At 38.9% G+C, this 16226-nt stretch overlaps 3 protein-coding genes across 5 annotated transcripts in view; 1 reads left to right on the top strand and 2 right to left on the bottom strand.

Moving 5' to 3' along the window:
- LOC134824379 (uncharacterized) overlaps positions 1-16226 on the bottom strand; it is an 87247-nt gene that overhangs the window by 28732 nt on the left and 42289 nt on the right. The gene's annotated exons all lie outside the window — the stretch shown is intronic.
- Positions 1-16226, bottom strand: part of LOC134824377 (uncharacterized) — an 84390-nt gene that overhangs the window by 35624 nt on the left and 32540 nt on the right. The gene's annotated exons all lie outside the window — the stretch shown is intronic.
- LOC134824586 (D-xylose transporter-like) lies at positions 1565-3497 on the top strand. Its single transcript, XM_063836492.1, has 3 exons — positions 1565-1711; positions 1807-1930; positions 2238-3497. Exons 1-3 carry the CDS (start codon positions 1660-1662, stop codon positions 3241-3243), a joined length of 1182 nt encoding a protein of 393 aa, XP_063692562.1. The 5' UTR covers positions 1565-1659; the 3' UTR covers positions 3244-3497.

Raw genomic sequence — 16226 nt, 5'->3', positions numbered from 1 at the left:
TATATTAACACTATCGTAGGTTATCAGCAGGTTTATTTTTAGTTGAAAAACATAAACATTCTAATTCGATGTCAAAGATGACAGGAATAAGAAATAGTTATGTGGAGGTTAAATTTAAGTAATTTGCGCAAAATACGCGCCAACACTGTTATACAAAATTCGTTAAAAAACACAAAATCGCCATATTCAGGTGCCTTAAAAACCATGTTGAAATTGAGTCAGAGATCTGACATTTTGCAGGGCGTCTAGACGTTGACCAAATCGACTGCAAAAAATCAAGTTTCAGGAGTATCGGGCCCACTTCGCAGGAAGTGGGTTTTTTGGAACCCCTGTTTTACAACAGATTGTCGTGAAGTATATAATATAAGATAATATATACTGATACATAGATAGATAGACGCTTTGGCAGTCAATTATAGGTTGCATTCAAGTGCATCCGTAGATTCAAAAGATTTAAAGATACAGCCGTCTTGGACCACAAGTTATGAAAATAATCGTTTACGTTAGTTTACGTTATAGACTTTAGTTTACGTTATATGAAAAAATAATTTAACGTCATCATCACCACTTCATGACGTCATCAAGTTAACCGTTTAAAAATTGATTTTTGACAAAGTAATAACTTTTCAAATCAATTTTACACCGTTGTTGTAATATAATGGTATTTTGAGATATCTTTTAGGATATCTTAGTTTTAGTATAACGTTTAAAGGACGTAGAATTTAGTATGTGTTTCCGGGTATATAGATAACCAATGCTTTTATATGTTCGTATTCGGGAGTTACACATTTTGAGTGTAAGATTGGTTGACTGGCAGACCAACTGTCAGAAATGAGCCGTCCGCTCACTTTTGCACCTGACTTACAGCCAGGCCTGTGGTTGGTCCTCGCGGCCACAGGGTGACTGCTAGTGGAGTGCTCATTGGCGAAACTGTGAGTCACGTGGTGCAAGCAGATGCGTTGTGCCGTCACGCATTATGGCGTGACAGCTTTTGAGAGTATAACCTCTAGTTGCCCCTTAATCATTTTAAGGGATCCGATTGTCGATAGCCAGTTTGACTGAGCACTATATCCTCTGTGATTAGACACGTCAAGTGATTTATATTCACTTCAATCGTTTGGAGCGAACTAAGGAGTTTTTATCTGTTGACGTTCACTTTGTATTACTTTTCTATTTTATAGTTTCTCCCTTTCATTTACTCGTTTCATTTCTATCATACGGTATACGCCCTGCCGTTCGTGTTACGTGACTAGAGCTTGACTAGCATACACTAAACCCCAGAAACTCGGTTTTCTATACCATTAAGGAGTGATTAAATTTGTTATCAGAGGCATTAAGTTAGTTAGATAATTTGTCTGTAATTTTAGTTACTGTTATAGACGGACTTTATAGCAAAAAAATAGTTTTACAAATCTTTACTTTAAACTTTTACTTCATCAGCTGGCCACAAAACATATTAATTTCATTCAAAAGTAGTGTGGATTGAACAGACAGTATATCATTGTGTTTCATTTGATATTTGCTATATTTCACTCGGTAACATATACGTCCTTAAACAAGATGAACAATGATTATGAAGTCATACTTGGTGAAGATGATATATTGAACGATACAGGAGGACATCTTAGATCTTGGACGAGAATCGATAAGCTCTTGTTGATGTTTTGTGCCCTGTGCGATTTTGCAGATGGAACAGAAATTGACCTACCTGGTTTGTACAACGTTTAAAGTTTTAACTTATAATTGAGGCAACTAGTGAATAAGTGTAGACAGTAGAAGCCTGATAAACATCCGTCGTCTCCTCAGGAATGCTGACACAACAAGTTTCGTGTGACATTGAACTGTCTCCCTGGAAGGAAGGATTACTGAAATGTAGTTTATATATCGCATTAGTAATTTCAACTTTCATTGCCGGACCACTGTCAATAAGGTAAGCGTCGCAAATTGCTGTTTATAGGCTAATACTATAATACTATAAATAGGCTATACTAGGCTATACTATACTAGGCTATACTATAATACTATAAATAGGCTATACTAGGCTATACTATACTAGGTTATACTAGGCTATACTATACTATAATACTATAAATAGGCTATACTAGGCTATACTATACTAGGCTATACTATACTAGGCTATACTATAATACTAATAGCCCGATGATTATGATTGTAACTGTTTATCTGCTAATAGGTACAGAAATTCAAAATGTGTAGGTTATAAAGTTTTATCTCAGGTTTGGAAGACGGAAGTTGATTATAATCTCGCTCTACCTGAGTGCAATGAGTACAATAGTCTGTGCTATAGTTGCAGACTTTAACACTCTCCTTCTTTCCCGAATACTCCTTGGCTTTTGTCTTGGACTGAGACACACCCTGCTTTATGTTTGGGTCGCTGAGATGGTTTCCAGTCAACAGATTCTAGCTAAGATATTAATGGTACAGTCCATAGTGTACTATGCGGGGGAAATGTGGTCGTCGGTGTTGGGGTTCCTCCTTCTCGACCTGATTGGATGGAGAATGTTCTTTCTTTGTGCGTCATTACCCATACTCATTCCACCAATCTTCATGCTTCACTGCTGTTTCACAGAGAGAGTAGGCCCACAGATAGAATACAGTGATGAGAAAGAAACAGTGACCGTCCCTAACTTTGTTGGCCGAACCACCAAACTAGGGTTGCTCTTTGCTTGTATAACTTTCAATGGCTGGCTTACCACCCTCCTCGTTCCAGCCCTGATCAAAATGTTCAATATCAAGGAAGCAGGATCTAGTAGTGATTGCTCTGTGACCATGACTCGAGGGCCGGAACTCTTGTTACTGGGACTCGTTAACTTCGCAGCCATACCCTCTACACTGCTCACCTACTGTATTAAAGGAAAGATAGGATTTCGTAAACTACAGGGTGTAATTGCCTTGATATACATAGGAAATTTTGCACTTATGCTCTCACAAGAAAGCCTCGTTATAGCGATTTTAACCAACTTCGTAGCTAAGTTTGTGTACGGGATCACTGCCTTGAACATATGTTACGTACTCTACGACGTGAACTACTTTGGAACAAAAGACTTTGCTCTAGGGAGTAGCACCGCCTCCTCATTAGGTATGATAGGAGGGATGACCGGGTCGGCAATGGTCGCTTTTGCTCCCACGTCGTCTGTTATAAGCACTGCTTTGGTGCTCTCTGCTGTTCAGATACTGGTACTTTTCTCTATGACAGAGGTGCAAGAAGGTGAGATGGGGTAGGTGCAAGAAGAGGAGATGGAAAAGGGCGCACAAACTTTAAAGTGATCAGAACCTTTCAAATTTAAGTTTTTCATTTAATTTACGTGTTTCATCAAGTTTATGTGTTTTTTAAAGCTTCAGATTTAATTTAGAAAAAAATGGAAACAAGTAATAATTTTACGAGTTAAGTCAAAGTTAGAATACTGCGTAAAGAACCTAAATTGTAGTTTATACAGTATGAACGGAAACGGCGAATTCCAGATCTATTTAGACTTGTGTTTAGGTAAGCATATCTGACTGAATATGCCACTATATACTCATTCAAGTTAACATTAAATTCATATATAATGCCATTTAACTGTCGTGGGAAAGCAGAATTTGTTCGAATTCACGAATGAGCAGAATTCTCACCTTTCGCACGTGCAAACTTTGAGCGGACGTTGCGTGCGCATTCAATATTGAATCACCGTAAAGTTTTGCATATTGGTGTTTTATAAATTGATTGATAAGCATGCAAAGTTTCAAAAGATTTCAAAAAGAACTTGGATTACAACGGGACTCCAAAGATGACAAATGGTGAAAATAGCAATTTTCAGTGATTTTAGCGATTTTATATCAATTTGGGCGTGTCCTTTTCTATTTTCAACTTTTAAACCAGCCTAATGCACAATTTAGACCTATAGGAAGCAGAACTGAGCTCCACAGTCCACAACTCGACAAGGCATGGCCCAACACCAGAGAATACTAAATCATAACTTTTGTATTTTTGTGAAATTATTCTTTAGAAAAGCACTTCAATAGCGAATATCTTTATAAAGGAGCAAGGTAGGAAAACTTTACGGTAGATTTTCAGAATGCTTGAACAATTATCTAACTTCAATTTCCCCTCAAATTTTGAATAAAATTGCTCCTTAATGATGTAAAATCGATTTGAAAAGGTATTATTACTTTGTCAAAAATCAAGTTTTAAAAACGGTTAATTTGATGACGTCATCAAGTGGTGATGATGACGTTAAATTATTTTTTTGATATAATGTAAACTAAAGTCTTAACAATTATCTTTAAGACCTGTGGTCTGAAATGGCTGTATCTTTAAAGCTTCTGATTCTACGGACACTTGAATGTAGGCAATAATTGACTACCAAAGCGTCTATCACAGTGCTGGCAAGCATGACCGTGCCTCTTAATTATACATTCTATACTATACTATTTAATCAAAACCCATAATCATGGGTAGAGTAGACCGCTGCCAGTGTCTCTCTTTTCCCAATCTTTATTGCCGAGTACAGCTGCCTTCGGGTAGTTCTTCTTAATCTATTACAATTGTAAATGAATGGGAAAAGCGAGCGACCGATTTCAATCTCGGTATCAATTTGCATTTGCGGACGGTTATTCAAATTAATATCATTTCATTTTGTTTGGAAAAGAGAGACACTGGCAGCGGTCCACTCTACCCATGATTATGGGTTTGGTCAAATTTTTATGTTAAAATGTCAAAAAACATCAAAATGAAACCAATTTTAGCGGTTTGACCGTGAAAATTGACTACAAATTACATGAGACAACTTTTAATCGCTTCAACGGTCAAAAATACATCTATAAAGATGGGTTTTATGATTCCAAAGTGTGTATCGAGCAGATAATCCTCGTAACAGCCTAGTTATTTAATTTGCCTAGGAGATCTAGTTACCAGCGTTTAAAACGATAAAACATATTTACCAATTTCATAGAGTTAGTTATCGTAACATTGACTTTGTACTGCAGCGGGTTCGTTAGTGCCAACATTCTGTTGTAAGTAATACACAGCACTGAGCAGTAATTATTTAACATTTTATAAACATTTCTATTAATTTATACAATTTAATTAATCAGCTAATTAACTTACTATCGTATGTATCTTGTTAAGAACCTCCATAGCAGAATTCTTAACAAATGAGGACCTTTGCCTTTACCGATAGTTGAAATTCGAAATTTAGCGTCATCTAGCGTCATCTGGCGTGAAATGACGCCAAATGATGATAGATGACGCTAGATGACGCTAGATAGCGCCAATTAGCGACAATGCCGCTAATTGCGTGGCACCTTTCCAATGTCGCCAGATAGCGCTAGATGACGCTAAATGTCGAATTTCAACTATCGGTAAGGGTCTGCCCACACTACGCCTCTATTCCCCGAATGTCTGCCCACACTACGCCATGTTTTGACGGGCCACATGGCGTGGGTCAAAAAACCGGATTCACACATAGAGGCAAGGATTTTTAAAATCCGTACCAGAATTCCCCGAGAGTTTCCACACCAACTGGCGGGAGCTCTGCCCACACTACGCGCCTCGTTGTGTGAATCCGGTTTTTTTGACCCACGCCATGTGGCCCGTCAAAACATGGCATAGTGTGGGCAGACATTCGGGGAATAGAGGCGTAGTGTGGGCAGACCCTAAAAGCCTAAAGGTCCGAATTACAGTGCAGCTGTCCTCAATTGTTAATAATCATGATCAGTTGCAGTGGAAAAGGTTGACATCAAACAATATAAAGCAACTATACTATAAAACTGTAAGTAATTAAACTCCTTAAATAATAATCGTATTAAGGTTAATTAATTAAATACCTGCGAGAGAGGCAAAGGGAGGTAAAGTGAGGTATAATACCTGCGAGAGAGGCACAGTAAAGTGCGCTCCATGTAACAAAAGGAACAATATCACACAAGCTGGACAGGAAGGAACCCTTAGCATAGCTTTCTACTATCAGACCCGGTCCTCTGAAGAAGAGTCCCATTATCGAAACTATCAAGTCTGCTATCATTAGTAACCATAGTAACCATAGTAACCATAGTAACCATAGTAACCAGCTATCATTAGGTTCCCTGAGGGATGTTAAACATGATAAATATCAAGTCTGCTATCATTAGGTTCCCTGAGGGATGTTAAACATGATGACTATCAAGTCTGCTATCATTAGGTTCCCTGAGGGATGTTAAACATGATGACTATCAAGTCTGCTATCATTAGGTTCCCTGAGGGATGTTAAACGTGATGACTATCAAGTCTGCTATCATTAGGTTCCCTGAGGGATGTTAAACATGATGACTATCAAGTCTGCTATCATTAGGTTCCCTGAGGGATGTTAAACGTGATGACTATCAAGTCTGCTATCATTAGGTTCCCTGAGGGATGTTAAACATGATGACTATCAAGTCTGCTATCATTAGGTTCCCTGAGGGATGTTAAACATGATGACTATCAAGTCTGCTATCATTAGGTTCCCTGAGGGATGTTAAACATGATGACTATCAAGTCTGCTATCATTAGGTTCCCTGAGGGATGTTAAACATGATGACTATCAAGTCTGCTATCATTAGGTTCCCTGAGGGATGTTAAACATGATGACTATCAAGTCTGCTATCATTAGGTTCCCTGAGGGATGTTAAACATGATGACTATCAAGTCTGCTATCATTAGGTTCCCTGAGGGATGTTAAACATGATGACTATCAAGTCTGCTATCATTAGGTTCCCTGAGGGATGTTAAACATGATGACTATCAAGTCTGCTATCATTAGGTTCCCTGAGGGATGTTAAACATGATGACTATCAAGTCTGCTATCATTAGGTTCCCTGAGGGATGTTAAACATGATGACTATCAAGTCTGCTATCATTAGGTTCCCTGAGGGATGTTAAACATGATGACTATCAAGTCTGCTATCATTAGGTTCCCTGAGGGATGTTAAACATGATGACTATCAAGTCTGCTATCATTAGGTTCCCTGAGGGATGTTAAACATGATGACTATCAAGTCTGCTATCATTAGGTTCCCTGAGGGATGTTAAACATGATGACTATCAAGTCTGCTATCATTAGGTTCCCTGAGGATGTTAAACATGATGACTATCAAGTCTGCTATCATTAGGTTCCCTGAGGGATGTTAAACATGATGACTATCAAGTCTGCTATCATTAGGTTCCCTGAGGGATGTTAAACATGATGACTATCAAGTCTGCTATCATTAGGTTCCCTGAGGGATGTTAAACATGATGACTATCAAGTCTGCTATCATTAGGTTCCCTGAGGGATGTTAAACATGATGACTATCAAGTCTGCTATCATTAGGTTCCCTGAGGGATGTTAAACATGATGACTATCAAGTCTGCTATCATTAGGTTCCCTGAGGGATGTTAAACATGATGACTATCAAGTCTGCTATCATTAGGTTCCCTGAGGGATGTTAAACATGATGACTATCAAGTCTGCTATCATTAGGTTCCCTGAGGGATGTTAAACATGATGACTATCAAGTCTGCTATCATTAGGTTCCCTGAGGGATGTTAAACATGATGACTATCAAGTCTGCTATCATTAGGTTCCCTGAGGGATGTTAAACATGATGACTATCAAGTCTGCTATCATTAGGTTCCCTGAGGGATGTTAAACATGATGACTATCAAGTCTGCTATCATTAGGTTCCCTGAGGGATGTTAAACATGATGACTATCAAGTCTGCTATCATTAGGTTCCCTGAGGGATGTTAAACATGATGACTATCAAGTCTGCTATCATTAGGTTCCCTGAGGGATGTTAAACATGATGACTATCAAGTCTGCTATCATTAGGTTCCCTGAGGGATGTTGAAACATGATGACTATCAAGTCTGCTATCATTAGGTTCCCTGAGGGATGTTAAACATGATGACTATCAAGTCTGCTATCATTAGGTTCCCTGAGGGATGTTGAACATGATGACTATCAAGTCTGCTATCATTAGGTTCCCTGAGGGATGTTAAACATGATGACTATCAAGTCTGCTATCATTAGGTTCCCTGAGGGATGTTAAACATGATGACTATCAAGTCTGCTATCATTAGGTTCCCTGAGGGATGTTAAACATGATGACTATCAAGTCTGCTATCATTAGGTTCCCTGAGGGATGTTAAACATGATGACTATCAAGTCTGCTATCATTAGGTTCCCTGAGGGATGTTAAACATGATGACTATCAAGTCTGCTATCATTAGGTTCCCTGAGGGATGTTAAACATGATGACTATCAAGTCTGCTATCATTAGGTTCCTTGAGGGATGTTAAACATGATGACTATCAAGTCTGTTATCATTAGGTTCCCTGAGGGATGTTAAACATGATGACTATCAAGTCTGCTATCATTAGGTTCCCTGAGGGATGTTAAACATGATGACTATCAAGTCTGCTATCATTAGGTTCCCTGAGGGATGTTAAACATGATGACTATCAAGTCTGCTATCATTAGGTTCCCTGAGGGATGTTAAACATGATGACTATCAAGTCTGCTATCATTAGGTTCCCTGAGGGATGTTAAACATGATGACTATCAAGTCTGCTATCATTAGGTTCCCTGAGGGATGTTAAACATGATGACTATCAAGTCTGCTATCATTAGGTTCCCTGAGGGATGTTAAACATGATGACTATCAAGTCTGCTATCATTAGGTTCCCTGAGGGATGTTAAACATGATGACTATCAAGTCTGCTATCATTAGGTTCCCTGAGGGATGTTAAACATGATGACTATCAAGTCTGCTATCATTAGGTTCCCTGAGGGATGTTAAACATGATGACTATCAAGTCTGCTATCATTAGGTTCCCTGAGGGATGTTAAACATGATGACTATCAAGTCTGCTATCATTAGGTTCCCTGAGGGATGTTAAACGTGATGACTATCAAGTCTGCTATCATTAGGTTCCCTGAGGGATGTTAAACATGATGACTATCAAGTCTGCTATCATTAGGTTCCCTGAGGGATGTTAAACATGATGACTATCAAGTCTGCTATCATTAGGTTCCCTGAGGGATGTTAAACATGATGACTATCAAGTCTGCTATCATTAGGTTCCCTGAGGGATGTTAAACATGATGACTATCAAGTCTGCTATCATTAGGTTCCCTGAGGGATGTTAAACATGATGACTATCAAGTCTGCTATCATTAGGTTCCCTGAGGGATGTTAAACATGATGACTATCAAGTCTGCTATCATTAGGTTCCCTGAGGGATGTTAAACATGATGACTATCAAGTCTGCTATCATTAGGTTCCCTGAGGGATATTAAACATGATGACTATCAAGTCTGCTATCATTAGGTTCCCTGAGGGATGTTAAACATGATGACTATCAAGTCTGCTATCATTAGGTTCCCTGAGGGATGTTAAACATGATGACTATCAAGTCTGCTATCATTAGGTTCCCTGAGGGATGTTAAACATGATGACTATCAAGTCTGCTATCATTAGGTTCCCTGAGGGATGTTAAACATGATGACTATCAAGTCTGCTATCATTAGGTTCCCTGGGGGATGTTAAACATGATGACTATCAAGTCTGCTATCATTAGGTTCCCTGAGGAATGTTAAACATGATGACTATCAAGTCTGCTATCATTAGGTTCCCTGAGGGATGTTAAACATGATGACTATCAAGTCTGCTATTTTTTTAATCTCACACTTATTTTACTTCGGAGTATTCCAACAGCCACAATGTTACACAAGTGTAACTAGCCAATTACAGGAAGCCGAAGGATTTAATTAGGCCAGTGACGGTTAAGGTAGTGTGTACCATACTTTCTTCGCCCGAGACTTCGCTGCAATGGACAGCTCCTCATTTAACCCTCACACACGATTTCTCGAATATTCGGCTGAGTAGACCGGGGACTGCATAGACCACTCAGGATCTTTAGCTGAATGTCGACGACACTCACCCCACGACTAGGCAGGCAGTGGGTTTCGAACTCGCAATCTCACGATTACAAATCCGATGATTAACCAACTACGCTACCTGGCCGTTCAACATGATGACTATCAAGTCTGCTATCATTAGGTTCCCTGAGGGATGTTAAACATGATGACTATCAAGTCTGCTATCATTAAGTTCCCTGAGGGATGTTAAACATGATGACTATCAAGTCTGCTATCATTAGGTTCCCTGAGGGATGTTAAACATGATGACTATCAAGTCTGCTATCATTAGGTTCCCTGAGGGATGTTAAACATGATGACTATCAAGTCTGCTATCATTAGGTTCCCTGAGGGATGTTAAACGTGATGACTATCAAGTCTGCTATCATTAGGTTCCCTGAGGGATGTTAAACATGATGACTATCAAGTCTGCTATCATTAGGTTCCCTGAGGGATGTTAAACATGATGACTATCAAGTCTGCTATCATTAGGTTCCCTGAGGGATGTTAAACATGATGACTATCAAGTCTGCTATCATTAGGTTCCCTGAGGGATGTTAAACATGATGACTATCAAGTCTGCTATCATTAGGTTCCCTGAGGGATGTTAAACATAATGACTATCAAGTGTGCTATCATTAGGTTCCCTGAGGGATGTTAAACATGATGACTATCAGGTCTGCTATCATTAGGTTCCCTGAGGGATGTTAAACATGATGACTATCAAGTCTGCTATCATTAGGTTCCCTGAGGGATGTTAAACATGATGACTATCAAGTCTGCTATCATTAGGTTCCCTGAGGGATGTTAAACATGATGACTATCAAGTCTGCTATCATAAGGTTCCCTGAGGGATGTTAAACATGATGACTATCAAGTCTGCTATCATAAGGTTCCCTGAGGGATGTTAAACATGATGACTATCAAGTCTGCTATCATTAGGTTCCCTGAGAGATGTTAAACATGATGACTATCAAGTCTGCTATCATTAGGTTCCCTGAGGGATGTTAAACATGATGACTATCAAGTCTGCTATCATTAGGTTCCCTGAGGGATGTTAAACATGATGACTATCAAGTCTGCTATCATTAGGTTCCCTGAGGGATGTTAAACATGATGACTATCAAGTCTGCTATCATTAGGTTCCCTGAGGATGTTAAACATGATGACTACCAAGTCTGCTATCATTAGGTTCCCTGAGGGATGTTAAACATGATGACTATCAAGTCTGCTATCATTAGGTTCCCTGAGGGATGTTAAACATGATGACTATCAAGTCTGCTATCATTAGGTTCCCTGAGGGATGTTAAACATGATGACTATCAAGTCTGCTATCATTAGGTTCCCTGAGGGATGTTAAACATGATGACTATCAAGTCTGCTATCATTAGGTTCCCTGAGGGATGTTAAACATGATGACTATCAAGTCTGCTATCACTAGGTTCCCTGAGGGATGTTAAACATGATGACTATCAAGTCTGCTATCATTAGGTTCCCTGAGGGATGTTAAACATGATGACTATCAAGTCTGCTATCATTAGGTTCCCTGAGGGATGTTAAACATGATGACTATCAAGTCTGCTATCATTAGGTTCCCTGAGGGATGTTAAACATGATGACTATCAAGTCTGCTATCATTAGGATTCCCTGAGGGATGTTAAACATGATGACTATCAAGTCTGCTATCATTAAGTTCCCTGAGGGATGTTAAACATGATGACTATCAAGTCTGCTATCATTAGGTTCCCTGAGGGATGTTAAACATGATGACTATCAAGTCTGCTATCATTAGGTTCCCTGAGGGATGTTAAACATGATGACTATCAAGTCTGCTATCATTAGGTTCCCTGAGGGATGTTAAACATGATGACTATCAAGTCTGCTATCATTAGGTTCCCTGAGGGATGTTAAACATGATGACTATCAAGTCTGCTATCATTAGTTCCCTGAGGGATGTTAAACATGATGACTATCAAGTCTGCTATCATTAGGTTCCCTGAGGGATGTTAAACATGATGACTATCAAGTCTGCTATCATTAGGTTCCCTGAGGGATGTTAAACATGATGACTATCAAGTCTGCTATCATTAGGTTCCCTGAGGGATGTTAAACATGATGACTATCAAGTCTGCTATCATTAGGTTCCCTGAGGGATGTTAAACATGATGACTATCAAGTCTGCTATCATTAGGTTCCCTGAGGGATGTTAAACATGATGACTATCAAGTCTGCTATCATTAGGTTCCCTGAGGGATGTTAAACATGATGACTATCAAGTCTGCTATCATTAGGTTCCCTGAGGGATGTTAAACATGATGACTATCAAGTCTGCTATCATTAGGTTCCCTGAGGGATGTTAAACATGATGACTATCAAGTCTGCTATCATTAGGTTCCCTGAGGGATGTTAAACATGATGACTATCAAGTCTGCTATCATTAGGTTCCCTGAGGGATGTTAAACATGATGACTATCAGGTCTGCTATCATTAGGTTCCCTGAGGGATGTTAAACATGATGACTATCAAGTCTGCTATCATTAGGTTCCCTGAGGGATGTTAAACATGATGACTATCAAGTCTGCTATCATTAGGTTCCCTGAGGGATGTTAAACATGATGACTATCAAGTCTGCTATCATTAGGTTCCCTGAGGGATGTTAAACATGATGACTATCAAGTCTGCTATCATTAGGTTCCCTGAGGGATGTTAAACATGATGACTATCAAGTCTGCTATCATTAGGTTCCCTGAGGGATGTTAAACATGATGACTATCAAGTCTGCTATCATTAGGTTCCCTGAGGGATGTTAAACATGATGACTATCAAGTCTGCTATCATTAGGTTCCCTGAGGGATGTTAAACATGATGACTATCAAGTCTGCTATCATTAGGTTCCCTGAGGGATGTTAAACATGATGACTATCAAGTCTGCTATCATTAGGTTCCCTGAGGGATGTTAAACATGATGACTATCAAGTCTGCTATCATTAGGTTCCCTGAGGGATGTTAAACATGATGACTATCAAGTCTGCTATCATTAGGTTCCCTGAGGGATGTTAAACATGATGACTATCAAGGTCTGCTATCATTAGGTTCCCTGAGGGATGTTAAACATGATGACTATCAAGTCTGCTATCATTAGGTTCCCTGAGGGATGTTAAACATGATGACTATCAAGTCTGCTATCATTAGGTTCCCTGAGGGATGTTAAACATGATGACTATCAAGTCTGCTATCATTAGGTTCCCTGAGGGATGTTAAACATGATGACTATCAAGTCTGCTATCATTAGGTTCCCTGAGGGATGTTAAACATGATGACTATCAAGTCTGCTATCATTAGGTTTCCTGAGGGATGTTAAACATGATGACTATCAAGTCTGCTATCACTAGGTTCCCTGAGGGATGTTAAACATGATGACTATCAGGTCTGCTATCATTAGGTTCCCTGAGGGATGTTAAACATGATGACTATCAAGTCTGCTATCATTAGGTTCCCTGAGGGATGTTAAACATGATGACTATCAAGTCTGCTATCATTAGGTTCCCTGAGGGATGTTAAACATGATGACTATCAAGTCTGCTATCATTAGGTTCCCTGAGGGATGTTAAACATGATGACTATCAAGTCTGCTATTATTAGGTTCCCTGAGGGATGTTAAACATGATGAGTATCAAGTCTGCTATCATTAGGTTCCCTGAGGGATGTTAAACATGATTACTATAAAGTCTGCTATCATTAGGTTCCCTGAGGGATGTTAAACATGATGACTATCAAGTCTGCTATCATTAGGTTCCCTGAGGGATGTTAAACATGATGATTATCAAGTCTGCTATCATTAGGTTCCCTGAGGGATGTTAAACATGATGACTATCAAGTCTGCTATCATTAGGTTCCCTGAGGGATGTTAAACATGATGACTATCAAGTCTGCTATCATTAGGTTCCCTGAGGGATGTTAAACATGATGACTATCAAGTCTGCTATCATTAGGTTCCCTGAGGGATGTTAAACATGATGACTATCAAGTCTGCTATCATTAGGTTCCCTGAGGGATGTTAAACATGATGACTATCAAGTCTGCTATCATTAGGTTCCCTGAGGGATGTTAAACATGATGACTATCAAGTCTGCTATCATTAGGTTCCCTGAGGGATGTTAAACATGATGACTATCAAGTCTGCTATCACTAGGTTCCCTGAGGGATGTTAAACATGATGACTATCAAGTCTGCTATCATTAGGTTCCCTGAGGGATGTTAAACATGATGATTATCAAGTCTGCTATCATTAGGTTCCCTGAGGGATGTTAAACATGATGACTATCAAGTCTGCTATCATAAGGTTCCCTGAGGGATGTTAAACATGATGACTATCAAGTCAGCTATCATTAGGTTCCCTGAGGGATGTTAATCATGATGACTATCAAGTCTGCTATCATTAAGTTCCCTGAGGGATGTTAAACATGATGACTATCAAGTCTGCTATCATTAGGTTCCCTGAGGGATGTTAAACATGATGACTATCAAGTCTGCTATCACTAGGTTCCCTGAGGGATGTTAAACATGATGACTATCAAGTCTGCTATCATTAGGTTCCCTGAGGGATGTTAAACACGATGACTATCAAGTCTGCTATCATTAGGTTCCCTGAGGGATGTTAAACATGATGACTATCAAGTCTGCTATCATTAGGTTCCCTGAGGGATGTTAAACATGATGACTATCAAGTCTGCTATCATTAGGTTCCCTGAGGGATGTTAAACATGATGACTATCAAGTCTGCTATCATTAGGTTCCCTGAGGGATGTTAAACATGATTCACATATTTATTTTTCTACTCCAGTTTTTATTAAATAAAGTAATGTTTAATGTTTTATCTTACCAATAAGAACATGATACGAACTCCTGAACATGTCTTTGTTGGAGCAGATAACGGATAGAATAACTGATGTCTGAACGAAGGAGATAAGGGACACTATCACTATAACTATTCCCACTACTTGTGCATGTTCTCGTTCGTTTGACATAGCTGTTTAGTGTCTATTAGTTTTGTTAATTGTTGAAGGATTCAGAGTTTGAAACCAGTACTCCAGTTACCATTAGCATAGAGGAGTTGAGTATGCACTTCGCTGTATAGAGTTTTTTGCTACTGGATATGGTTAAATAGGTCATTGGTAAGTGGTAACTCAAACTTGAGTTTAAAATGATCGCAATGCACATGTTTATATTGGCACTGTGATAGTCATGAAAGCCCAAAATGCTTATTTTTGGAAAAAATTCAGAAAAACTGATTTCCACTTGGGTGCGATTAAACATCTACTCTAGAAATTAAGTGAATTAAAATATGAATTTCAGTGTCTACAGCGTTTATATAAATGCACAGGATCCTTTGTAGGGTCATTCTGCATCAGAATTGATAAAGCACGCAAATTCTACTAGTAGTTTCAACCCAAGGGTGCAAAACTTCTAAATTACTCCCATGCGCAAGTATATAACTTTTCTATCTCAGCTTTCTTTGAGTTCAAACTAACTAAGTTAGGGGTCGTTCACATATTACGTAATCAATATTTTTACCCCTCCTCCCCCCCCCCCCCCCCTCCGTAATCAATATTTGTTCATGAAATTTTCAGAATCAACGTAGAATTGCCTGATGACCTTAAGTGACATTTTGAGTTAGGCCTTTAAATTTGGCGACCAAATTCTGAAATTTGCCGGGCATTTTTCAGAATTTGGCCGCCAAAAGGACTAAACTTGGGAACTAAACCCCCTCCCCCCTCCGCTGATTACGTAATAATATGTGAACGACCCCTAAATAAAAAATAACAAAAATAAAATATTAATTGATGCAATTTCGAATTGCACAGAAACTTAACTGGCTTACCATGTACACTATGTATAATTGGCAAAGAAAAATTACTCTTTTTATTGTCAAAGATTACAAATCTGAGTTAGGTGTGTTCATTACCAGGTTTGTCAGCTGCAAATAATATGCTACATAGACCTTTAATTATGTGAGAGTTCACGAAATAAACTACTTGTTACTGTATTAGTATATGTATATTTGTGATGGCAACAAAATCAAATATATTATGGCACTAATGCCTATTCTGCTGTTGGGAGAGAAATCATTGAATCGATTTAATATGATCGAATTCAAAAGGCAATTTGAGCAGGTGCTTGTTCACTGGGCCGCGCTCAGCCTGCCATTCCGCCGAATCTTAGCCTGGGGTCCCCAGGTAAGTGCTTGTAGATTAGCTAAAATCATAGTGATATTTAAATAAAATGACATTATAAAGTTTGTGAAGGTAGC

This window comes from Bolinopsis microptera, chromosome 12 (assembly GCF_026151205.1).
Source record: "Bolinopsis microptera isolate Bmic1 chromosome 12, MBARI_Bmic_1.0, whole genome shotgun sequence".
NCBI classification, from domain to species: Eukaryota; Metazoa; Ctenophora; class Tentaculata; order Lobata; family Bolinopsidae; genus Bolinopsis; species Bolinopsis microptera.
Note: the sequence above shows the minus strand (reverse complement) of the source record. Positions and strands in the feature narration are given on the sequence as shown.